General features: G+C 43.8%; 2 protein-coding genes across 6 annotated transcripts in view; both read left to right on the top strand.

Annotated features, from left to right (window-relative positions):
* The window catches only part of lamb2 (laminin, beta 2 (laminin S)), a 36389-nt gene extending 33306 nt beyond the window's left edge, over nt 1-3083 (top strand). For all 3 annotated transcript variants that reach the window (XM_062563195.1, XM_037478446.2, XM_062563198.1), the window contains one exon: nt 942-3083. In XM_062563195.1, the coding sequence (XP_062419179.1) occupies nt 942-1078 (137 nt within the window). In that variant the 3' untranslated portion in view covers nt 1079-3083. The remainder of the gene's footprint in view (nt 1-941) is intronic.
* Nucleotides 3084-4624: 1541 nt separating this feature from the next.
* On the top strand, nt 4625-24506 carry usp19 (ubiquitin specific peptidase 19). 3 transcript variants are annotated; one of them, XM_062563188.1, is made up of 26 exons: nt 4625-4986; nt 6183-6551; nt 8779-8907; nt 8994-9130; nt 9287-9841; nt 10346-10733; nt 10936-11092; nt 11173-11244; nt 11709-11824; nt 12713-12936; nt 13016-13208; nt 13527-13660; nt 13833-13991; nt 14094-14204; nt 14322-14432; nt 14516-14617; nt 15062-15202; nt 15306-15424; nt 15558-15701; nt 15961-16337; nt 16446-16556; nt 17413-17629; nt 19202-19354; nt 19587-19759; nt 19878-20044; nt 20952-23241. In XM_062563188.1, exons 2-26 carry the CDS (start codon nt 6347-6349, stop codon nt 21222-21224), a joined length of 4668 nt encoding a protein of 1555 aa, XP_062419172.1. In that variant the 5' UTR covers nt 4625-4986; nt 6183-6346; the 3' UTR covers nt 21225-23241. The 3 variants fall into 3 exon arrangements, with proteins under 3 accessions (XP_062419172.1, XP_037334767.2, XP_037334766.2); XM_037478870.2 differs by lacking the exon at nt 20952-23241 and adding an exon at nt 23415-24506 and having other exon boundaries at nt 4626-4986; nt 12719-12936; XM_037478869.2 differs by lacking the exon at nt 20952-23241 and adding an exon at nt 23415-24506 and having other exon boundaries at nt 4626-4986.
* Nucleotides 24507-25191: the final 685 nt, after the last annotated feature.

Genomic DNA, 25191 nt, shown 5'->3' with positions numbered 1-25191 from the left:
GTTGAAATAAGTAGACTTTGAATAATCTGTTACAGATTTACAAAATGTTTAGTTTACTTTTCTTATTAACCATTCAAGAGTTAAGTTCAGACTCTAGAATTATTTGTAACATAGCTCATACAGTATAGTTATGTATAATTATATTATAAAAAGAAAGTGCCCATGTACTCTCACTGGCACTGATGCGGACACAAACAAAAGTATAAAAACAGTTATAACCAATACAGTTACAGATAAATAACATTGTGGCCAGGTCTTTCTGGTTCATTCCTGTTCAAGCAGGTCAAACAAGGCCTTGGTAACACAAGTATGTGCTTTGTAAACAACTAAAATAGAGCACAGTGAAACTCGGACCACAACGCACACAAACCTCCTTTCACAATGTAGGTCATTTCATATCTCAATAATGACTATGACGTGCGAATCAAATTTGTGACATATGAAAGGTACTCTGTATTATTCTATTCCCTAGGAACATCAGCCTTTTCTCATGTAGACATTCCTCCACTATATGTTTTGCAAATTTCAAATGTAGCACCTTTTTAAAGGTTTGATTCTTAGTGGATCATGACTCAGACGTTTCCTGGTGGAGAATGACTTTTCGTGGCCAATTTCAGTCTCTGAGCCCCAAAAGCTAAAGCTAATATTGCTGGGTTGAGCGTTTTTATATCCAAGTAGTGATATGTCGAAAATACACCGAAATCATCAGCATACCTACAAAAATGAACCCAAGGGTTCCAAATATAGATGAAGAAGCCAACATGTTCTATAACTAAAACCAAGTAGGCCACTAAAAACTAAAAAAACAAAACTATTCCAGACAAATCAAAGGGTTCCCTCTGTCCCTTTAAAAAATGTCACCTGTACCAACATCAGTGCAGTGATCAATAACTCAAGATAAATGCGGCTAATGGCGGGCTGTGTGACCATTCCTGATGCAGAGCTGGAGAAAAACTACGAGGACAACCAGCGGAGGTTGGAGGGGAAAGCTCGCCAGCTGGACGGCCTAGAGGACAAGATGAAAGCCATCCTCAGCGACATCAACAAACAAATCCAGATCTACAACACGTGCCAGTAACTCCTGGCAAGCACGTCCTCCGACGTCTTGGTCCAACGTCGGGCGCAGAGACTGGCCCTGAAGGCTTGCCCTGGGTGCTGAGCTCATCCCTCTGTATGTATATACACATATACACAAAGAGAGAGAGAGATGTGTATATACATACCAGTGAGGTTGTATATAGACACACACATCTATATATATATATATATATATAGATGTGTGTGTGTGTGTGTGTGTGCTTGTGTGGGGGGGGGGGTATCAAATATTTTATTGGGATTTTATGTGCACATTATTTTTGTTTTGCTTTTTCAAAATAATCTGAAAATTAATTTTTTGAACATGAAAGTTGTATTTTCAAATCCGTCAGTAAGACTTGGAACATTATCAGTAGTTTAACAGGGACTTCATTAAATCTGCATTGTGCGGTGTCTCCTTATCTCCTTTTGACAATATAAAATCAGATTGGAAATCTGTTCAAACTCAACTTTTAAATACTTTTCTTGGTTATGCTGCACAAGAAATGGTTATATGACCACAATCATTTTTTATATTTTAGGCCCAAAACATAGAGACGCAAGGATAGTCACCAGTGCTGCAGATCCTTGCCCTTGGGTAGTTTTAAGGACATCCCTTTTTAGTAGAATGCAGAGATGGAACAGTGGTAAATGCATTATTACCAACTGTGGTGCTAGGAATACCATTTTTCTATTGCGTCTGCCTTTATACAAATGGCAGGAAAACAAATTATATTACCATTTTTATGTGAAAAGAAAATCTACTTCTAGAATCTGCTAAGCCAAAAGATACAACAAGCCCAGAAGCTGCCTCTGCCTGGAGTAAGAGGATGGATGTAAACAATACCCATACAGGAACAATGCAATCATGAGAGCACTGTAAGCTCCAGTGAGGTTGTAATTAGTCGGCCTCTCTTTGTTTTTTTACACCCCTTTTTTAAACGCCGTATTCCTTACATTGTTGCGCCTGGGGCTATGAGATTCACACTGCACCAGTCCACCACAACACGCAACCAACACAGTTTACATTTTAGAATATCTACTCTACAATAGGACTACAAAATGTGGGGCAAATTCCATTGTTTACCTTTCCACTGAGGACTTTTAGCCCACAATTCAACCCATTTTCAAGGGGTTAACCTGGCAAACTCAAGGCCACCTCCATATCAGGAAAACAAGTGCATACAGACCTGCAAATAAAAAAACACATGTTGGCCCATGCCGAAAAATGTAAACAGAATGAACTTTTTGGAAAAAACGCACACCAAGTACAATCCAGCCATCAGGGAACAAAATGTTTTTGTCCATGCAGTTGCTTGGAGGCCAATAAGTGAAACTCCCCCACTGCTGCACGACCCTGCGTTTTATAACCACAGCATCTGCTTAGGTATAACCGCAGCCTCGCTGCAGTCTAAAATGTACCACCAGGTCTTTTTGGAAAACAGGCTTATTTGCTCTCTTGCAGAGAGTTAGATGACAGGATTGATACAACAATGTAGGATGAATATGGTGCTACCGCTAGCAGGCTGGAAGTTTGGCTTAGCTTAGTAAATAGTAAGGGGGAGCCAGCTAGCCTGGCTCTATCCTAGAGGTATCTCTGACTTCCCAGAACCTTGCAAGGAATATATAAAGGTGTTGCGTCCTTAGTCTTGTCACTGCAAAGTTAGCAGACAACCAATGATGACTCCAGAAAGTCTGTACTTGACATTTGCAGAATCTTAAACTTATAAATGCTATACTTTTGGTGCAGATTGTGTTTAATTGTGCCTTATTGTATGCAAGTGTCTTGGACATTTACTCATATACTATTTGCATGGCTGAATGTTTGTTTAATTAAAACCTAGTAAACCAAAAGACTAAATGTGTTCCCACATTTTCCTCAGTTTATCTATCAACTGACAGCCACATTATTTTAAGAAATAAATGCCAAAGCAAAAGTACCAGAGAAGCTTGTGTAGTAAGTTTAACATTGTACAGTTTTGTGAATAAAGCTTGGATAACGTAACATTCCTCTGTGTGGAAATTACTAATTTGAGCATCGTATTACTGTATATCCATACTTGACACTATTAGCTCAATGTGCATGCGTTCACACACTAGGGTCTGCCAGACGCGAGATGTCGCGTTTCTTTTATGACCTTTTGCAGGGATGCTATTGAGTGTTGTCATGTTTATGTTTATGTAGACTTTTTCTTTTTCTTTGGAGGCTCTGGTTATATTATCTTTTGATTTTAGATTAACACAAATGTATTGAACAAAATCCATCTCAATGATTTGATTAATAATGATAAATCCACTGAGTAAACATGAACGTCTTTAATGAAGATTTTTTTGTTTTCCCAATGCTAAGTTGACACTGAAGCCAGAGACATCAGTGCGGCGATGACTCCTGGGTTGCTCTTTGCGTGGGGTCAATAGTTCTGCATCATCACTGTTGATAGCATTTTAGCACAAACTCGGAGGATGACACAGGGCTCGGGGTGCCAATCGGGACATGGCCCCTGTCTATAAATAGCTGGTGTCTTGATGTTTTATGGCCCCTGCTGGACCTCTGCTCAGGGGGTTAAAACAAATATCTGTGGCCACACAATATAAATAGGCAGTTAATTATGGACAGAGCTCCAACACCACAACCAGTATCTCTACACTGGAACCGATTCCTGCTGAGGTCATCTTCTATTCCATCCTTAGAGTCGCAGGGGGGCTGGAGTCAATCCCAGCTAGCATTGGGTGAGAGACGGAGTACATCCTGGATTGGTTGCCAGTAAATCACCTACGGGAAATTTAGAGTCATCAATAAACCTATTCCCCAGAGCATGTCTTTGGATTGGGGGAGGAAGCCGCAGTACCTGAAGAGAACCCACACAGACACCACACAGAAAGGCAAACCACCACCACACTGCCGCCCAGAAACACAAAACAGTCCTCATTCTTTTAGGTTTTCAGGTACTGCATATTTCCCCATGTTGATGGCAGAATCTTGCTACGTTCTGGCAAGATATCTTATAATGTATATTTTACGTTGCATGTTTGGAAAATACAAAATTTGGTCCAGACTTAAATGTTCACTGTAATGTGATTGGGACTGGATTGCCACACACATTGGGATGCTGATTTAGCCCGAAGACCTAAACCTAAGCCCTAAGCGACGTAAAAAGCAGGATAACCAGTAAACTCTGAGAGGTATAAAAAGGTAAACAAAGAGGATGGCACATGTGTGTTCATAATAACAATATTTATTCATACATTCATTACATATAAAATGTCATTGAAACAATTTTGACAAATAAACGTAAAACATTATTTATGATGACCTCTCATTTTAACACGTTCAAATCAGAGTATAAACAAATACCCTCAGTTATAAATCCTTTTGTTTGCCGTTGTCTGGGTGACGTGACCTGTGGCAGCGGGAATGGACCGGGACAAGTGCTGTCCCAGTCATATTTACACCATTTAAAGCCCTCACAGACAGTTAAATCCCCGAGGGTTAATGGTTTAGGGGAAGATTGGGATTGGACCATAAAGAGAGGTAGAAGAAGATCTACAGATCACGTGATCGCAACAACACGGAAGTGTGCACTCACCGCACGGATACTCTGCTGCGGTGTAATGTGTGTAATGCCTTCCAAACAGAGGAAGAATCATCCCGCAGAGGCCAAATGACAGCAGACTAACCGTTTTTTATTTATTAATTCATTTTGTTTGAATCTCTGAGATAAATAGTTTAAAAGTGACCAGAAATGGGTCCCGGATAAAGGAAAGAATCTTCCAGAAATCTTGGACTGCGGGTGTTCGAGTGGAGCAGGGGCGGAGCGGCCAGGAAGGAGCTTAGCTGCCGGGAGAAGCAGAAGGAGTCTCCGGCCATTATGTAATAGAAACGGTATTCCATTCCCGGAAAATTGAAGCGCCGTAAGTCCCCCGTTTTAATGGCACAACAATTTGGTTTTAATTTACATCCCGCCGGTAGGTGCCACTGAATGTCATGCTGTGTTGTGTAAAATCTGTAAAGCTAGCCATTAGCCCTTTTGTGTCATCAAGCGTTAGCTTGATGTGGCTAATGACGTTAGCTTCTCGAATACCAGTAGCGTTAGATTGTATGACCTGTCCGGCACTGTGTTCAATGATTTGTCACCATGTTGTAATGATCGAACTGATGAAAGCGCGTTCAAATCCTAGTTATTGTAGGAGGTCATTTGAAATCGCTAAGTCTAGAGGGCCATTTCACTTAAAATGTTGTATATAACGTTATTTAAATGCAATGCGCTGCCCAATAGCTGTTGTCCCGCACTCCTCAATATGGAACAGGTATATTAGAGGAAACAACTTTTTAATGTTCCTGATTAAAGAGAGGTTGATCATTGCGATATATGGGGTTAGTAAAACCCAGATACGCTTGTAAAAATAGCCTGACCCTTAACTTCGTTCAACGCTGCAGGCAAATGCATTAATACGTTAAGACTTCCACGGACAGGCACATGACCGGCCGAAACACGCGTGCATTGAAATGAACGAACCCCTGCATTTGGCTGGCTGGTTATACCAAGCTAACAACTCTGGAGATGACACGCGACGCGACATTGTTAAGCCTGCTAGCTAGTTTACTGAGCATGACCTGTGTTATTAGTGAATATGCTGTACTGAAGGCCGTATACGACGGCTAGTGTCGCTGTTGTCCTTTGTTTGTCATTTGAATCGCTACGTTAGCAACTTGCTGTTGCTATGCTAAGGAAACGAGGCAAGACTTTTATGTCGAGGTAACCGTAACGTTATGTGCTGCCATATGTGTCCTTTTGTAAGAGATGTCCACTTCTCATTCAATATTGTTGTATTGTGTGTGTGTGTGTGTGTGTGTGTGTGTGTGTGTGTGTGTGTGTGTGTGTGTGTGTGCCCCTTGTTAGTTATAGTGAACCCTCCCTCTGCGGGCTGCGTGTGTATTTGGTGTGCGCGTGTAGAGACATAATAAAGGCAAATTGTTTTGCATTACCCTTTTAAAACTTGCAAATATCACATAGCGATGTCAGACTCTTACTGACATCACTACCCGTGACGGACATTACTACCCGTGTCTCCACTTGACTCCTAAATGTCTCTGTCCTCTGCCACAGGTCCCCATCCCTAACTTGCCTTCCTGATTCTGTTTGGGAGAGTTCAGAACAGTATCATCGCCAAGATAGCCGGGCCAGGCAAGAAGAGGCACACCTCAGATCCAGACCCCAGCAGCGGTAGTGATTCCGGCGACGGGCGGCCCGTTAGTGCCAAGTGCCCAAAGATGGCGAGCAACGGTGCAGCCGGTAACGGGTCGGTCGGCCGTCGCGGAGGAGCCCAGCAGAGAGGGGGCGGGGGTAGGGACAGCTCCGACCTGTCCTCCAGTGCCAGCAAGAAGAAGCAGAAGGACCGGGCCAACCAGGAGAGCAGAGAGGCCAAGAGGGCGGCCGCTGCAGCAGTAGAAGGGGTTATTGCCGAAGTCAAGAAAGGTAAATCGGACCAACAGTGCATTGTTTATTTCTTCTTATACCACTGGGATTAGCTTGGTACTAATGACAAGGGTTGTGTAACGTGTCAAAGTGGTCAAAATATCCACTGTGTGACCATTAGTAGTACTATGTAGTGGGCATCATGCATAAAATAGCAATTCATCATGCAGATGTGGTTGTGTTTTAGATTTGTAATACACACTCATAATTTATTCTCAACACTCTTGTAATTCTACATTTGCATACTTTAATGCAAACTGAATATGATGAGCTTTTTGGAGTGTACTAAACAAGTATTTTTTTTAAATGGTGGACAAAGTTTTCTCTGCTCAATGCAAAGCCCATAATTTCTTCTCTTTATCTGGACAATACAGTTATTGATGTATTACAGTTGCACGGTGGAGCACTTAAGTCGCATATTCATATTATTATGCAGCATTTGTTCTTGTTTCAGTTGTTGGTTGTCTTGCTTCACCAGTGCATTATTTATTATTATTATTTTTTTAAATGTATTAAAATAGATAGCAAAAATATAACATCTACACAAGTATTCACAGCCTTTGTTCAATACTTTGTTGAAGCACCTTTGGCAGCAGTTACAGCCTTAAGTCTTCTTGAGTATGATGCTATAAGCTTGGCACACCTGTTGCTGGGCAGTTTTTCCCATTCGTCTTTGCAGAACCTTTCAGGTTCCATCAGATTGGATGGGGAGCGGTGCACAGCCATTTTTATTTCTCTCCATCCTGACAGAGTTCTATCTTTCTTTCATCCAACATGATCATTTTGTTTCTCATGGTCCAAGAGTCCTTCGGGTGCCTTTTGGCAAACTCAATTCAGGCTGTGTCATGTGCTTTTTACCAAAGAGTGACTCTGTCTGGACACTTGTGGAGTGCTGCGGAAATGGTTGTTCTTCTGGAAGGTTCTTCTCCCTTCATAGAGCAACACTGGAGCTCCGGGCGAGAGACTGTCGGTTTCTTGGTCACCGCTTCTCCCCGAGTTTGGCTGGGCGGCAAACTTCTGGCAGTTCCAAACTTCTTCCATTTCCAGATGATGGAGGCCACTGTGCTCATTGGGTCCTTCAATGCTGCAAAAATGTTTCTGTACCCGTCACCAGATCTATGACTTGTTACAATTCAGTCTTGGAGGTTCACTGACTTCTTGAACTAATGTAATTTTTCAAGTGCCAGTTTAAATGTGGTAATATGACAAGGTCAGCAGCCAAGCGTAAATACTGGATCTCATGTTGATCATGCTCACTACATGCCTTATTCCTTGAGATTTGATTATTCACATGATTTGGTACATTATGCTTATGAAGCACCAAGTTATCCTCCCATTTCCATTCCTTACCCTTTGAGGGGCTGATGGAAAGACTGCAAGTCCTTATTAGGAATAGCTATGTTATTAATGGACCTTCTAGCATCAATGATACTAATCTGTAAAAGTGTATTTTTCAAATGTTCCGTTAACATATTACAGATCTTAGCGTGGTGTTTGACCTAGTCACGAGAGCATGCCGGTTGGGGGGAGGGGGAGTTCTCTAGAAATGCACCCGTCCCCAGCTGTGAGGTATTGGGTGTTGCTTTTGACCTTTCTAGAAGGACTGCATGTGAGAGAGGGGAGGAGCAGAGATTAAGCGGTAACGGTCCATAGTCAGTGTGAGATCTGTGCATTACTTTTTTACCAGCCGTGGATCTAGCGCTCGCTGTGTTTCTTGGATGATATATATATTTCAATCATTGCTCGGACTTGGAGGTCACTATGAAAAGGGGTACGTGTTCTGCTTTTGGGATATTTTGGGCCGTGGGATATTGCCAAAGTTTCCTGTCTCCCCTGCGAAAAGTGTGTGTGTGTGTGTGTGTGTGTGGCACGGGACCACTTCTAAAATAAGTAAATAATTTGCCTTTACTCCTTTTTGTTTTTGCTTAGAATGAAGTTTGTGTGGCGCAGAAATTTTAGACGTCCCATCTGTGATTGCTGAGTTCACTGTACTGTCTGACCCACTCAAGCATATTAGTGAGACTGGTCTGATGAGTGAGAATTTTCTAGCAGGTGCAATTTAATGTGTGCGTCTATATTGTGTCAAGGAAGAAGAGATCCAGTATGTTCCAAATGCTTTATCTCCTATTCAATTTTTAGAAATGGATTGTAATATGTATGAATGTATTCCAATGGGGGCAAAGGAGTAAGCTGGTTGAGTAACTTTTCGTTCCTTTGTGTTTTACAGATGTGTTTGTGGACTGGAAACAGAATGTAAATGAAGTGATTGTCAGACTGCGCTGTGGGGAGGCTGTGCTGAGGATAGCGGATATCAACACAACCTTCACTGATACGCACTGCCACGTGCGCTTCCCTGGTAGGTCCTCGAGGGAGAGTGTGCGTGTTATGTCTTTTCTTCAATTTTACAATAATAATGTCTTCATGTATATTTTCATTTTCCAGATGGACGGCAGTGGAGCTGCCATTTGCAGGAGGAAATTGAGGCGTCATGTAGCAGAGTCCAGCACAAGGAGAAAGGAGGCTTCCTGCATGTCATCATGCAGAAGAAGATTCCCTTCCACATCTGGCCTTCGCTTAAGGTGAGTCATGTAGGATAAAATGTGCACTGGTGTGTATTTGTATTTTTATCCACATTGATACCTGTGGCATTTTTTGTAGTTTTGAGCGATATCTCAGTGGTATTCCCACTGTAAATGTAGTCTTCAGCTCAGTGTCCTTCTCCTTTCTGGTCTCAGTCCAACAAGAAGGAAAAGGAGGCAGTACCCATAGAGAACATAAAGGACCACCACCACCAGCAGCAGCAGCAGCAAGGGCAGCAGGAGGAGGTGAAGCTTGTTTCTTTGGAGCCAACAGAGAATCCCAATCTCCAGCCACCCTGCTCACCCGGCGAGTCAAGACGCGGCGGCAAGGCTGAGCGGGGTGTCAAGCGTGGCCTGAAAAACAAACCAGTGTTCGACAAGGTAGCCAAGGACTCTGTGGGGGTGAAAGGTGGAGCTAAAGAGGGCTCAACCTCTACCGGCAAGCCTGGAGTCACGCAGGGCGAACCTCAGGAACCCAGTGCCAAGCGTACCGTCGGACAGCTGCCCACCGCCGCCAGGGAGGCCACGCCCCCAACCGACATGCGCTCTGCCAAGCCTGCAGCCGGCGGTAAAGCTCCACACACACACCTGCCCGCTGGTTCGAGCCCACAGACCCAACGCAAAGATGGAGACAACCGAGCAGAGAGACTAGGAGGCGGCCAGGAACACGAGCTAGGAGCTGCTGTTGGAAGGCATGCCAACGGAACTGAGGTGGGAGGAGCCGAGACACACAGCCACTAACACGGTGTGCCCAGATGAGAGCGGTGTTCTGCTTCTGGTGTCAGTTGTGTAGTGAGGTGTTTTTGAGCGGTGCATCCATTGTAAAACTCACGGATCAGCAAAAGGGAGCAAATTAAACTTTTCTGTAATCACAACTTTCCTGCCCATATAAATAATTATATATTGTATATAAAATCGTCAATAATGCATATTGGCAGATACAGATCACTTTGTCGTTGTCAGTTAAACATCAACAGTTCTACATGTGGTCCTTTTTTACTTTCTTGTTTTTCCCCATTAAAAACAGCCAATTCACATGATTTAGGAAATAAAAGATTAGATTCTCATACATGCCGTCATGTAAATATGATAAATACCATGAGGGTTTGTATTTAGTTTGTCTAATAAAAGAACGTGCCCCCGAGGTGCGACATAGTGCGAATGACTCTCTGTGGAATGAGGGGTCTAATTTCTTGCGTCTTTTTCCTGATTCAGGTGGCAGAGAAGCCAGACCAGTCGTCAGACTGGTGTGGAGCAACAGCACATGGCAGCGGTGGCCGACCAGAGGCTCCGGTCGGCAACGCAGATCGCCTCGAACCGCTCAGCCCCAACGGCCAAGTTGGCCCTGCCGCTTCTCCAGAGACACAGGGAGGTAGAATGGATTCTGGGCCAGAGGAGAAGCCCTCGCTGCAGGAAGCGGAGCAGGATACCCCCATCTGCCAGCAGCTTGAATCCAGAGATGAGGGTTTGACGGCAGCTGCTGGCGGGGCCGCAGTACCAAGCTGGTCACCTGGTGCTGCTCAGAGGCAGGGCAGTTGTGACGGAGAGGAGAAGCAGGACCAGTCCAAGGAGGAGCCTCCTTTGGAACTGAAACAACAGGAAGGTTAGTTGAGAAGGTCTCAGGATGCAACAGGCCTTTCATTTGATCTATTCATGTTGAGTCTTTGCACCTCTACCTTGTCACAATGTGTGAAGTATATACACTGTATGTTGATCAATTTGGCCATTTTTATGCTATGCACACGGTCAGGTTTGTTGCTATTCAGCTTTTCAGCCCTGTTGATTCCTGTACTAACTTCCCGCAGTCCCCGAGCCGATGGTTAACCTGCAGACTTTGAAGTACGACTCGTACGAGAAGGGCACCGACCTGATGGTGGTCAATGTTTACACAAAGGGGATCTGTAGGGACACGGCAAGGGTCATCTTCAGGGAACAAGACTTTACCCTCATCTTTCAGACAAGGTATCAAATGGCAATATCCTACCACCAGAGAGTTGTAGTGCCATCTGGGTTCAACAGTAACCAGTGTCATCCTTTCACAGTGACACTAACTTTCTGCGGCTTCATTCAGACTGTGGACCCAACACTGTCTTCAAGTGGCAAGTGAAACTCAGGTAATTATTGGCAGTGTGTTTTCTTTTTCCTGTATAGTTTTGTGAAGTCACGCTGTCAAAGGGCCAGTGGCGCATCCGGTCAAACACATTATTTTGATAATGTGCTACTTTGTAGCTGAGAACATGACATCAAATGGAATCTTATTTAAGTAAAAGTAACCCAAAATGAAAAAAAAGATAATGATGTGTTTAGCACTGGTATCTTAAGGCTTTAGTTTATATATTTTATATTTCAACCTGTTTTTACTGCTGAATCTGTTTGACATTCCCAGTGTATTTTTTTGCCTATTTCTTCCTGAAGTTGCAATGTATTACAAAAATTAGATGATATTTAGTCGTAGTTAGTTAGTGAAAGCCTCATAGTTACAGAAGCCACTTAAAAGGTGAATTAAGATGAATAAATAAAAAATAACCTCAATAGGGGGTTAATCTCTGTGCTTCTCCATCTCTCTCCCATGCGTCAGGAACCTGATCCAGCCCGAGCAGTGCAGCTACTCCTTCACCCCGTCCCGACTTGACATCACCTTGAAGAAAAGGCACAGCCAGCGCTGGGGGGGCCTGGAGGCCTCCGCCCCACAAGGTCTGCTTCCAGGCTTCTACTTGTAAACACTGGTTTTATACCATTTTAGATTTTTGTTTGTGGGGGAATTTGATCACAAAAATTAATACATGTTGAAAATTCATGTCGTCCTAAATTCCACATACTGTGTATATACACCTAGGCCTATAATATGTATATATATATTTTTTAATCACCTTGAATTAATATACTTGGAGCTACAGTGAGCGTACTCGGCCTTAGAAGAGCAGGTGGCCTCTGTGTCTGTACGAGGACTCCTGATATGGTTAAAGTTTTTTGTACGTTTGTGTGTGTGAGGCAAACCCTTGTGTTCTTTAGGGTAGCTCTCAATGACAGGAATTTGAACAGCGTAACTTAGCTAGTAAGTAGATAAGTGTGCCAGTCTATACTGCACACTGTGTGACAACCGCTGCCTTGTGATTCCAAGTAGGAATACAGAATTTTTTTTAATTGCTTTCCAGTAAGTTTCTAGGTTAAAAGATGCGTAACTGGCTCCTATTTGGCTTAGTGCTTATTTGAATAAAAAATATCTTCTTACATTTTTTTACTTTATTGTAGGGGTGCTTTTGGTTGTAATATGATTTTGCATAGTTTAATGCAAAACAATACAACATATTTAACATGTGATTTGTCTGCAATGTAACAAATATATTTTTTCATATTAAGCAGAAGAACACAATATTTAGTAGCTATGTTGTTTATCTTTAATGTGCATTTGGGTCCTTTTGTAATTTATATCAGGGTACGATGTTAGACTAGAAACACGATTCAATATTTTCTGTATTTAGACATCATCCTAAACTTACAAATATTAATTTTCGGTTCTGTCCAGTTGCGTGTTAAAGACCTTTGTCTTCTATACACAAGCCCCATTCTCCTCTGTTTAAGGTGCAGTGGGTGGCGCCAAGGTCGCTGTGCCCTCTGGTCCTTCCTGCATGGAGAAGAGCCAGCCAGGCAGCAGCCAGCACAGCCTGCCAGCCAAGGAGGAGCCCCCGAGGGTCGGGGAGGAGAAACCCAAGCCGGCCAAGGTGTCATCCAGAGGGGATGACTGTGGTCTGGATACAGTGGCTCCTCGCAGTGAGCACGTCGCTATCACCAAGCCAGAGCCCATGGTGAGCAGAAAGATAAACAATCCAATAGTTGTTTTAACACAACTCATTTAAATGATTAAATGAGTCTGTCCTTTCTCAGCCTAAGCCAACCTGCATGGTGCAGCCCATGACCCATGCACCGCCTGCCAGCAACGAGCGCCATGAAGAAGAGGAGGAGAAGAAGGTGTGCCTGCCTGGTTTTACAGGATTGGTAAACCTCGGCAACACATGTTTCATGAACAGTGTCATCCAGTCCCTGTCCAACACCAGAGAACTCAGGGATTACTTTCATGGTGAATAGCATGTCCTTTGTTTGGTGCTGACCTATAGTATAATGCCATCCTAATAATGATACTACAAGTTACCTTGCAATGCCATTCAGATTTTTGCATTTTTGTTTGTTGTTGACCAAATGCATAGTTTATACACATTTAATGTTAATGTTTCTAAATATGCAACATAGACTTTCTGCTATGAAAGCATTTACAACATGGAAATAACTGTTGCCAAATCTAGGTCGCTTTGGGACGGTTTATTTGGGGCATTGAAATTTAAACAAAAAAATAATTATATATATATATACTATCTCATGGATGTGTGTGTGCTGGCAGATCGAGCATTTGAGGCAGAAATCAACTGCAGTAATCCGCTGGGAACAGGAGGCAGGCTAGCCATTGGCTTCGCTGTCCTGCTCAGGGCTCTTTGGAAAGGAACACATCATGCCTTCCAACCCTCAAAACTCAAGGTATACTACCAGCGCCGTGAGCATTTTCACAGGAAATACATACTAAATATTTCTTATTTGCTGTAGTTGCCAAGAAGGGTTTTACCTTTAGGAGTTTTTAGATTCTGTATTTTGCCAAATGTTTTAATTGCTCCTCTCCTTTTCCTTTTGTTGATTGTTTGCAACCACGCAGGCGATCGTGGCCAGTAAAGCCAGTCAGTTCACAGGTTACGCTCAGCACGACGCCCAGGAGTTCATGGCTTTCTTGTTAGATGGGCTCCACGAGGACTTGAACCGCATCCAGAACAAACCTTACACGGAGACTGTGGACTCTGATGGGCGGCTCGATGAGGTCGGAGTTTTTCCTTTCTGGATCTTTCTATTGAAATAACAAACTCTGCTGCAATGTAGTGGTGCCTTGGCCTGATGATGTGTTTTGGGTCTTTGGCTGCAGGTAGTTGCAGAGGAGGCATGGCAGAGGCACAAGATGAGAAATGATTCCTTTATAGTGGACCTCTTCCAAGGCCAGTTCAAATCCAAGCTTGTCTGCCCGACATGCTCCAAGGTAACAAGAACGTTACACAAAAATGTTTCACTTTCCTAAAAGGTCCATGCCTTGAAATGTTGGCCTCGTTTTAGTGATTGCTGACCTACTTCTTTTCCCACTTGTCTTCTTTGTCAGGTGTCAATCACCTTTGACCCTTTCCTCTACCTGCCCGTGCCCTTGCCCCAGAAACAAAAGGTGCTCTCGGTTTTCTACTTTGCCAAGGAGCCTCATAAAAAACCCATCAAGGTGAGGAAGCGAGCAAATTGCGCTGCTCAGTCAATTAACTATGTGACCCGCTCTCTGAAGCTTTATGTGTATTTATGTCTCAGTTTTTAGTAAGTGTGAGCAAGGAGAACTCGAGCACCGCTGAAGTCCTCGATTCCATCTCCAAGAACGTCAGGGTCAGACCAGAGAACCTCCGACTGGCAGAGGTTGGTCAGGATCTCTTTTTCTCTTTCATATGTTTACTAAAGTCATCATAGAGGCTTTTAAAAATAACTCAACTTTTTTCTATAACATTTGTATTCCTTCTGTTTAAATAAGCTTTCTCTGTTCATAAAGATTAGGTCACACTAGTTACCTGATCTTTCTGCACAGTCATTCTGCACATGCCGCGCTGCCGTCTCGTGTTTCACTGATTGTGGTGCTTAACCGCTCCGCTAGAGCAGAGGAGAGGCGGATGAAGTGAAGATGATGTAGTCTGTACTAGATAAACAGCCGCTGTAGTTAATAGTATTATAGGATTGTAGGATAAACTGTTTTTTAGAAAAACTGAATAGAATCCTGATGACTGCACTGGCAGAACTGAGACAATTAGAGACAGCTTGCATTTAGGACCCTTGATGACACACCTGCACTGGTTTCTCTCCCCTCAGGTGGGGAAGAATCGCTTCCAGCGCCTGTTCCTGCCGTCCCATTCCCTGGACATGGTGTCTTCTTCTGACATGTTGTTCTGCTTTGAGGTGCTTTCCAAAGAAATGGCCAAAGAGAGAGTGGTGTTACTCAGAGTGCAGCAGGTAACACAGCAAAGTCCTTATTTTACATTTCTGATGGGTTTTCATAAATACGTCCGTGTTTCAGATATTGAGGAGTTTCTTTGCCTCTGCTTGGCCCCTGCAGAGACTTCAGGTCCCAAATATCCCCATCTCAAAGTGTGCCGCTTGCCAGAAGCCTTCCCCGTCTGAGGAGGACAAGCTGAAGCGTTGCACTCGCTGCTACCGCGTCGGCTACTGCAACCAGTGAGTCCTAGCAAAACGTGGAGATTATGACCAACTTTTGTTGTTATATTCAATGTACAATACAGCTTCTGTCCCTTTTTTGAATTGCATTCATTAGCTCTCCCATTCATTAACACGTTAACTCCCTCCCCAGGGTGTGTCAGAGGACCCACTGGCCCAACCATAAGGGTCTGTGTCGGCCCAACGCGGAGAACGTGGGCCTGCCCTTCCTGGTCAGCGTGCCTGAGTCCCGCCTCTCCTGTTCCCGTATCACCCAGCTACTCGAGGGTTACTCCAGGTAGGCTGTCGGACCGTAGTCCCCTGTGCTCACCAACATTGAGTATGTAACGTGGGATTGTCTGGATGTGAGGAGAGGCCAGTAATGTTACTGAAAACATATCTAAACATGGTCCTGGGTACTAACGCACACTGGATCGTTAATTCTTTCTTTTCCTGATGCCAAATAATTAGAAAACATGAATTGCATGTCTCATCTACTAGTATATTCAGTAGGTATATGAAAATGTAGTGAACCTCGCCAATGTCTCTCTGTGCAGGTTTTCCGTCAATGTGTTCCAGCCTCCTTTCCAGTCAGACAGGACATCCCCAGAAACATCTCAGTGCCGGGGGGACCACCCGCCAATGCCAGCAGGCCCTCCTGAGGGTCTCGGGCCAGGAGATGAGGCCATGGATGGTGGTAATACGCGTGCGGCGGGGGATATGGAGAGTCCTTCGCTGTTGTCTGAATCCCAAGCCGAGTGTCCTCAGTTCTCCGGGGACACAAATTCCCTCTCCTCCTCCTCCCAAACTTCGCTCTCCACCACGCAAACTGCAGATTCTGGATTTTCTGAGCCAATCTCCTCCACCTCCTGCTGCTCTCTGGACCCTCATGCTGAAAAGGAGACGTCCTGTGAGAAGGCAGTGCGACCGGAAGGTAATTTCCTATCTACTATAGGGCGGAGGCATCAGTTGTTTGTGACTCTTCTTATTTATTTTTGGGCTCGACATCCCTTCATTCCTTCTTCTTGTCGCTTCATTGCAGCTGCAGTAACGGGTTATCAGCATCCCAGTGAATCAGCATCAGGTCACGCCAGTCAGTTTTACATCGCTCTGCTGGACTCTGACAACAAGGAGCAGAGGCTGGATGAGAGAGGTATGCACTGATATTCAGTGGGATTCCACCCGGTTTCCATGCTCTAAATTGTCTGCTTGTTTTGACTGTTTTTGTTGAGAGTTGTTGATCTGATGTTGCTCTAATAATGTTAAATACCTTAGTTGGATCTGTACTCCATTCTAACAAAATACATAACTGGATATGCTTCGAACTTCTTTATTTTAAGTGAGGCAAGTCATTTTTATGTAGCAGATTATAGGAAATATATTCCTGCCTGTCAGTGTTTTATAAGCCAACAGTTGTACTGTACTGTAGTGTAGTGACTTCACAGTGAGTCACTTAGTGAGGCCTTGAGCAGCAGCATTATGAATCGGCTGTAGCCGTCTAATTCAAACACTTTTGAAGACTCTGTTAGGGTAGTTAAGTAAAAAATAATATAAAAGACCGCTCAAGGTCTTTAAAACTGCTGAGACAGGAGTTGTTCTTTTTATATATTTGACGGGAATGGTTGCTGACCTTGTCCTGTGTGACTGCTAAAAAGATTCCTTGTTTGGCCTGAGGTTTTCACACATTTCCTGCTTGGCTCAAAAACAACTTGGACAGTTTTTTCATTGTTAAATTGACAAAGATTCAGTTTAATGCACTTACCCAATGTTGCATCAGACCATAGTCCTCTGGTAATATGGTTATGTCAATTTGTGTGTGCTCTGCATAATTGTGGTAACATCTTTGGTCATTTGCCTTAATCTGAGCCAGAGGAAGCATGTAGCCGATGATGATGAGCATGAATTAAATGAATTAACTCAGGGAAACTTAAGGACACTTACAGAAAGAAATAAAGTCTAACCCAGCAGCACACTGGTTTTCTCCATCTCTTCCCCATACCAATCGGCAGAGGACCTTCTGGCCGACCTCCCCGAGGATACAAAGCTGGAGCTGGTGTGGAAGAACAACGAGCGTCTGAAGGAGTACGTCCTGGTGAGCTCCAAAGAGCTGGAGTATGACGAGGATCCCGGCTCTCTGAGTGAGACAGCCAGAGCAGGACACTTCACCTTGGAGCAGTGCCTCAACCTCTTCACAAAGCCAGAGGTGCTGGCACCAGAGGAGGCATGGTATGGAGCTTTTATGAAGGGATTAGGATGCAAATAATGCACCGTTGTCTCCATACACCTGGTTCTCGTTTCCCATTTGCATTAAAACTAGGGCTGTCAACATAAACGCATATATCTATGCGATTAATGTGGCTGGGATTAATGCCGGGATTAATCCAACAAAATATTTCAACGTAGTTAACGTACGTTTGTTGACCGCGAAAACGAAACAGACGCTGGCTGCAGTCAGTTACATCAAAATGGAGAGAGCTTTTTGCATTTGAAGTAAAACAAACAGAGGCGCAACATACAGCGGAGAACTGTGCAGAGGAATTCCTCCACGTGTCAAACAGAAGGGAGGTGAGTGGCAAACAGCCTTAAAGCACCCCTATGCTAAGCTAGCTGCTAGGCTACTTCCATCTCAACATCTAACGTTACACTGTGCAGCACACAGTCTGCAGAGGACCACCACTGTGTCCCTAAAAGACTGTGGTTTGAAAACATCCTGACTAAATGTGAGGACATTGTTGGCACACACAGCCGGTCAATTATGGAGAGTTGAGAGCAAAGTGCACAAGGACATCAGGAAGAGTCGCTAGTTCAACCAGGTGGAATTCTGCCTCCAAGATGATCAAACGTGTCTAGTTTTGTGTTTAAAATCAATTATCAATTTAACAACAGTGTCTGAAATATACACTTTCTAACGTGATTACTTCTTACTTTTAAGATTTATTCTTAGAAGAAAAACAAACATTAATTAAAAACAATATTGTAACAAAAACCGCAACATTCATTAATTGGCATTAATCGAGATTAATGAATTTCAAAATGTGTGATTTAAGTAGTTAATTTTTTTTTTAATCTATTGTCAGCCCTAATTTAAAAATGTTTTTGCCAGATGGACAAATAATTATAGCCTGATAATTATACTACTCTCTAAATAATTCAGATCCTCTTTGACAGTTTTCACCTTGAAAGCGACCTGAGTACAGTCCTCCATAGTGTCTGGTGACAAGAGTATAAACCAATAAGAGGCAATGAGCCCTAAATAGAGACTGGTGACATCGGATAGCAGGCAAGCTGGTAGCTGCTCATGAAGGGAGGAGAACTTCAGGGACAGTAAACCTTTAGTCTGGACTCATCTTGAGTATATTACCACTGAAATGAGCAGCAGTTCACTATTTTCATTATTTTCTTGGCCAGTGCAGTGTCATCATAACTTCTCAACCAGTAGTGAACATCTTCAAATTGCTTAAGTCATGTCCAACCAAAGCTCCGATATCAACGGCACAATGTGCTGTTATGCTCCTGTTTGTTTCAGTTACATCAATATAATCTAAAATAGTTTAACAGTCAGTTGATCAACTAAACAATCAATCGACTTCAATCTTCTGATTGTATTTGCACGTAATTAAGGAAATGCAATTATGTATTTCCAGTTGAAATGAATTTAAAATACAAGTTATATTTAGGTTGATAAAGGCCTTAATCTATATTTCTAATTTTAGGTTGTTGGTGTATAGACACCTTAATGCATGAATAACAAAGGAATGGTTTGGTGTGGACACAGAAGCTTTTGTTTGTGTTTTTTAGGTACTGTCCAAAGTGCCAGCAGCACAGAGAGGCCTCCAAACAGCTGCTGCTGTGGCGTCTGCCCAACGTTTTGATCATCCAGCTCAAACGCTTCTCCTTCAGGAGCTTTATCTGGAGAGATAAGATCAACGACATGGTTGACTTTCCTGTCAGGTAATTGCAGCACACATTTTGGTTCACTTTAAAGGAACAGGGTAGAACTTAGTGGCACATAGTGGTCTGGTACAGATTCCAACCACTTAAATACCAACAATTAACCATTAGAGGTTATTTATAGTTTAGATATAACACTACCACTGCCATTTTTAGTAGTAGGTAGGTTTAGACCCTCATGCAATACTTCCCAGTTGTACAGCACAGTTTCTAATATATTTCTGTCCTTTAGGAATCTGGATCTAAGTCAATTCTGTATTGGCCAGAAGGACGAGGAACAGATGCAACAGCCCCCCATCTACGACTTGTATGCCGTCATCAACCACTACGGAGGAATGATAGGCGGCCACTACACGGCCTACGCTCGCCTGCCAAGCGACAAGAACAGCCAGCGCAGTGACGTTGGTGAGTCGAGTAGATCCATTCCCACCAGGACGTGTAGCTCTCACCAGACTCTGTCCTTTTCAGCCACCCTGTCTCCAACCTCTCTTCCCCCTCCCCTCCAACCCCCTATGTCCTGCAGGCTGGCGTCTGTTCGACGACAGCACGGTGACCATGGTGGAGGAGAGTCAGGTGGTGACGCGCTACGCCTACGTCCTGTTCTACCGGCGGCGAAACTCCCCCGTGGAGAGGCCCCCGCGCTTCCTCAGGCCCGAGTCCCCTGCCTCTGCAGGAGCCACCGCCAGCCAGGTGAGGAGCCCAGTGAAGGGCTTTCTTTTGCTTCCAAATCAGCAGCTTACTAAAAGCACACTGGTGCTTTTCGAAGGCCTGCGTCAAGTATGGGAGTGTAGTCGAGGTGGAAATGGATTGGCTGGGGGTGAAGTGGAAGTGGTTCACCTGTGAAAATGCTATTAAAAGAATTTGCATCACAGTGAAGTGAGGGCGTGTTGAGCGTGTTTGTTTTACAACATCAGCAGCTGGATTGTCAGATGTGTGAATGTCAATGCAACAGAAACTCAAGTGTTACCAAATTCACCTGTCATGGGCTTTGGGAAATTCATACATTTGTCTGCCACAAATCATGAATTGGCAGTATTTTTCTGGGTCATAATGGATCGACCTCCACTTTTGTAGTTGCCCCCCTCTAGCTCGACAAAGCTCAGCTGTTAGTGTCTTCAGACGTTTAATCTTTTGCCGCTTCGGCGGTGTGCGGCACTGGTTTCTGTCCAGTTGGTGAGCGCGGGAGAGCTGCGAAAGGCCGTCAACATCTGCTCGTCCATAGGGAGAATTCATTGTCCATTTTCTGTCGCTTAAGATGCATTTTAATTTCGGTATCCAGATAAGATCTAACAAATTCTCAGAGGTTGACAGACGCTGATATGGACATGAGTCCATGTGATGTTCTGGCATAAAAGGGATGAATGGGTCATCTGTTAAACCATGCGCTCTCGTCCTCTTCTTCTGGCGTTGTAGTGTATTTGTGGGAAACCTATATCCTACTGTGGAATTTGTCAGAAAAAGGCTGAGAAGAGCAGCTAAGATGTTCTGATGCTTTTAATGAACTCAATCATGCGACCTGATGTTTCTGAATGTGATCATAGCCTCTGTTAGACGACGCCTGTTCCCAGAAGCTGACACCGGTTTCCGCCAATCGCAGGCCTCTCTAATTTGGCGGGAACTGGAGGAAGAAGAGGAGGGGCTCGACGGAGGCCCGCGCGGACTGTTCCGCTCCGCACCGCGGAGGCGCCAGGCGCCGAGGGACCGAGCCGAGGAAGACGGGAGGCCGGGGCGGCGGAGCCGCAGGCCGAGAGAGTCGGACTATCCCGACGACGACCGCGTGCGCTATTTTGTTCTGGGCACCTTGGCGGCCGTGTTCGCTCTGTTTGTCAACTTGGTCTACCCCCTCTTTAACAAATCCAGCTGGACCTGAGCAGGGGTCAGCCAACCAACAGAAGTTTGTTCGGAACATGTGGACGAGACAGCCCAAGGTTTTAATCCACTTATGGAACAGGCGACTCGGGGCCCCCCCCCCCCCACAACACGTGAAGTGTTTGTGTGACTTCACGTGGCTCAACCCTTTAACTCGAGTACGCCTATGGGTCTTATACCAGTGTTTAATTAATCATCTCTATGCCTCACTGTTAGAGACTGGGATCATTCATTGATGTGCATGGCAACACAAGACCTAAATTAAACATTGTCCTAACAGAATGGTACAAATACATACATATATGTTAATGCACTGAATTTCTATTAATAAGATCAATTGTACACATGCAATATGTTAAAAACAAAAATGTCAGTTTAAACCTTTTTAATACAAGCAAAGAATAGGTTGAGTTTTGGTTTTGGTGCATCCCCAAGCACTGCATTCCACATTAGAAGACGCTATGGTGCCTGTTAAGTACGAGAAATTGTCTTAGTATTGTGCTGCAGCATTAACTATCAGCACACGGTACAGAAACATTGAGTGTGAACTATTTCCAACATTGCGTCTTTGCACTGAACTGCTTCCAGTGTTTGCCATTTAACAAGTCACATGGTTGTCAGGTGACCAGCTCAACACCCTCCCGTTAGATCATGTACTGCTGTGGATGTGTGGTAGCTACCTGTCAAAGTGCACGTTATATTTAGAATATCTTTTACAGTCCTTGGAGAAGGGGGAACAAAAGCCATTTATCCGTCCAGTCTCTCTTCAAAAAACCCACGCTCCTTTGACTTTGTTTCATATCGTACAACAAGAGTGATTGGTTTATGTTTGTGTGTGGGACTTTGTGGTTTTAAAAGGGTTAGTTGTTGTCCAACAAAGTCCCACAGTAACACAAACCAGTTCTTTGAGGTAGATACTGTTGTTGTCAAAGGAGTCCTGTGGCTCAGGGCGCCCCCCTGATATATAATGGTGGGGAAACAGACGGTATGGTCGTAATGTACGATACATGTAAAAATGTTAGTACAAAGGGAAACTTCTTTCTAGAGCTACAGCTTACGCCTCCTTTTTGTTTTTCTTGCACTAGACCTTTAAACGAATGAGAAGGTTGATATGACACGCTGAATGGCTCATGTGAGCAGAGCCGCTGAAGCAAAGAGTACTCATCAGGAATTTCAACAGGAAGTGTTCTTTTGGGTCTTTTTTAAAACCTGTGGTGTTTTTAAAATGCTCTCATATGCACTACAGTTGACTGTCATTTGTTTGCCCTTGTTTCTTTATTTCCCATGTTATTGAAATGCCTGTCATAGTCACTCTATATTTCCAATCAAAACCATAGTGCAGGTGAGGACTTATTGTGATCAACAGGGATCTGTTTTCCGAGTCCTACATGATTTGATCATAGATGTTGGGATGATGCAGATCGTATCGCAGTCACGTTAAATTATGAGTGTGTAAATATTGATTAAGGATTACCGTCCTCTGAATGTTTTTCAATGTGATTCTCTGTTCTGAGTGGAAAGTTATTGATTATAGACAGATGTGGAGCTCATGAAACGTCAGCGAGGCAGCGTAGAGCCACTTTGCCTTAGATGCTTGGCAGAGCACCGTCGCACTGTGTGTACATGACTCGTACAGTCTATGCAAGATTATTTTTCAAATATAGCGTTCTACTTAAAAGTTGCTGCTGGGTGAACTTTGAAATCTCCCCGTCTCTCTCTCTCTCTCTCACACACACACACACACAGTAGTAGTCTATCTAGACGGCTCAAGTTCTATTTACGCTGTTGTCAAATCTGTAAATGCTGTTAGGGTTTAACTGGGTGAAGAATATAACTGTTTTTAGTGTAATGTGGAATGTTGTTTGGAAAGATTGACCTGACAGGAAATGATGTACTTGTTCTGTTGAATCACTGAGATGTTGAGTGTAAGGACATCATTTGAAGGAAACATTTTAATTTAATTGCAATAATGTATCTAGATCCCGTAATCTAAATGCTGCTTCTGAGATAAATATATATATATGAATAAAATAAATGAATAAAATAAATGTCTTGGTACTGCTTTGAGAAATAAAATCTCCATCTGTTTATAGCCTGTATGAATGTTATTTATTATTTTCTCCAAGCAGAAACTGCCAGAAGACCAACCAAGCCACATTTCCCCTTAACACTGTTTTTTTTTTTTTAACAGGGCTCTACCCAGTCGCTGTTTGGGACTGACCTGGATCCAGAAGGACCACCCACGCTGACCCAGGAGGTCCCCTCTGACCTCTTCGCCCTCTCTGGAGAGTGTTCTGCAACATCCCACAGCAACATGGAGGAGGTGGACTAGTCACGTAGAGTACCACAGCGGAGCGATCTTGGGAAGCTCCTCCTTTGCTAAAGACACTGTCATCAGAGCCTGAGCGGTGCCATGGTCGAAGATCCGAAGGTGGTCTTTGAGGATTTCCACTGCACTCGCTTGTGAAGGAGCTTCAGATGCACATCGTTGATATACTCACAATAACATACTTACCCATTGAAACAAACTTGATAGGATAGTTGGATTCATTCATTGTACATAGTGGCACGCAAAGACGCAAACCCATTCTGAGCGCCTGTGAGACGGTCATTATGAACTACTGCTGAGACAGCAACTTATCAGCAACCACCTGAGAGGAGACCGGTGAGGGGCCTCCACTCGGACCACGCCAAGCACCGTGTGGACTGGTGGCCAAAAGGATCACTTCTCACCTCGACCAGACCCGAGTCTCTGGCTAAAGCTGCAGTCAACTCTTGGGATCCGTTTGGGGACTGAAGTCTGTTCTAATGTGTGTACTTTCTTTTCTTTTTGAAATGAGGGTAATTGCCCGGGTTGTTTAGTTTGTTGCTGGGTATTCCCTAACCTGGATTGAATTTATCTTATGAAAATGTGAGACAGGTGCTGATTTGCTACTTTTTTCTCCTTTTTTTATTTGGAGGGCACACTGCTTTTGTCTTTTGTTACTTTAAAAACTTCCTTTGGTTCTTGTTGTTCTAGCGTATTCTTATTGTTTTTTTTACTTGTTTACATATTTGATCCTGAGGATGCAATCGTCAAAGGCTTCAGTATAAACTGAAATGTGCATGCCCGCATGTTCTCACAGGCTGTAACCCAGAAATATCCGCTCCGCCAAGAACCTTTTCATGTCATTATTTCAGTTTTGCAAGAGTTGTCCAGTATCATGTCTCCTTTCCTTTTGTAATGGACTGCGTATGTATAATGTGGGGCTTGTTAAGAATGCTGTTTTCGATAAATATAAATGGTTAATATAAATAAAACAATTGACAACTGCTTGTTATGGGTTCTGTTCCTTTTTTACTCTATAAATATATAAAGGCTCCATTAACACACGGAGATCTAAAATGGGCGGAGGGGTGTTTTTTGGAATGAAGTATTGGGAGCTCTGATCGCCGGTTTGTTTAAGAGCGATGTTATTTTGTCCTCTAGGACTCAGGCTGAAGCCCCTTTGGCTACTGAAACACCCCGTTGAATCTGGGTGGCTTCATAGCAAATTATAGTTTGTACCCCTGAGAAATAGTGGATAAAACCCACGGATGCACTGCGCACCACTGTTCTGCCCGAGCAGTGAGTGGGCTGAACGCACCGCGCGGTGACTTTATTTCTTTGTTTAATGAGCTGGGCAGAAGTTCTTGGAGACACTGATACCTGCTGCCCCTGATACTCTTTCCCTTGAACATGAGGAAGGAGAAACTTCCAAAGTTCCTCTGGTGAACAGGAAAACACCAGGGATTTTGGAAAACAAACTTGGAAGGGAGAAGCAAAGCAGGTTAGGTTGTGCGCTTCTTCCTCCCTTCCCCGAGGTGGGATGGGTGGTTCCTTGCTGCAGCGGCTGCAAAGGAGTGTTTGCCAAAGGTTTAGGGTTTTCTGCTCGAGGCTGCTGGTCAGTCTGCTGACTTGCTGCCTGTCTGTGCAGTCTGGCGCCTCC

This window comes from Pungitius pungitius, chromosome 1, assembly GCF_949316345.1.
Source record: "Pungitius pungitius chromosome 1, fPunPun2.1, whole genome shotgun sequence".
Classification (NCBI taxonomy): Eukaryota; Metazoa; Chordata; class Actinopteri; order Perciformes; family Gasterosteidae; genus Pungitius; species Pungitius pungitius.
This window is presented reverse-complemented; position numbering and strand designations above follow the sequence as displayed.

Coding starts and splice junctions, on each gene's coding strand:
- usp19 (XM_062563188.1), top strand. CDS start 6,347: ATGGCGAGCAACGGTGCAGCCGGTAACGGGTCGGTCGGCCGTCGCGGA. Junction 11,245..11,708: donor AAGTGGCAAGTGAAACTCAG/GTAATTATTGGC, acceptor CCCATGCGTCAG/GAACCTGATCCAGCCCGAGC. Junction 16,338..16,445: donor GAAGGCAGTGCGACCGGAAG/GTAATTTCCTAT, acceptor GCTTCATTGCAG/CTGCAGTAACGGGTTATCAG.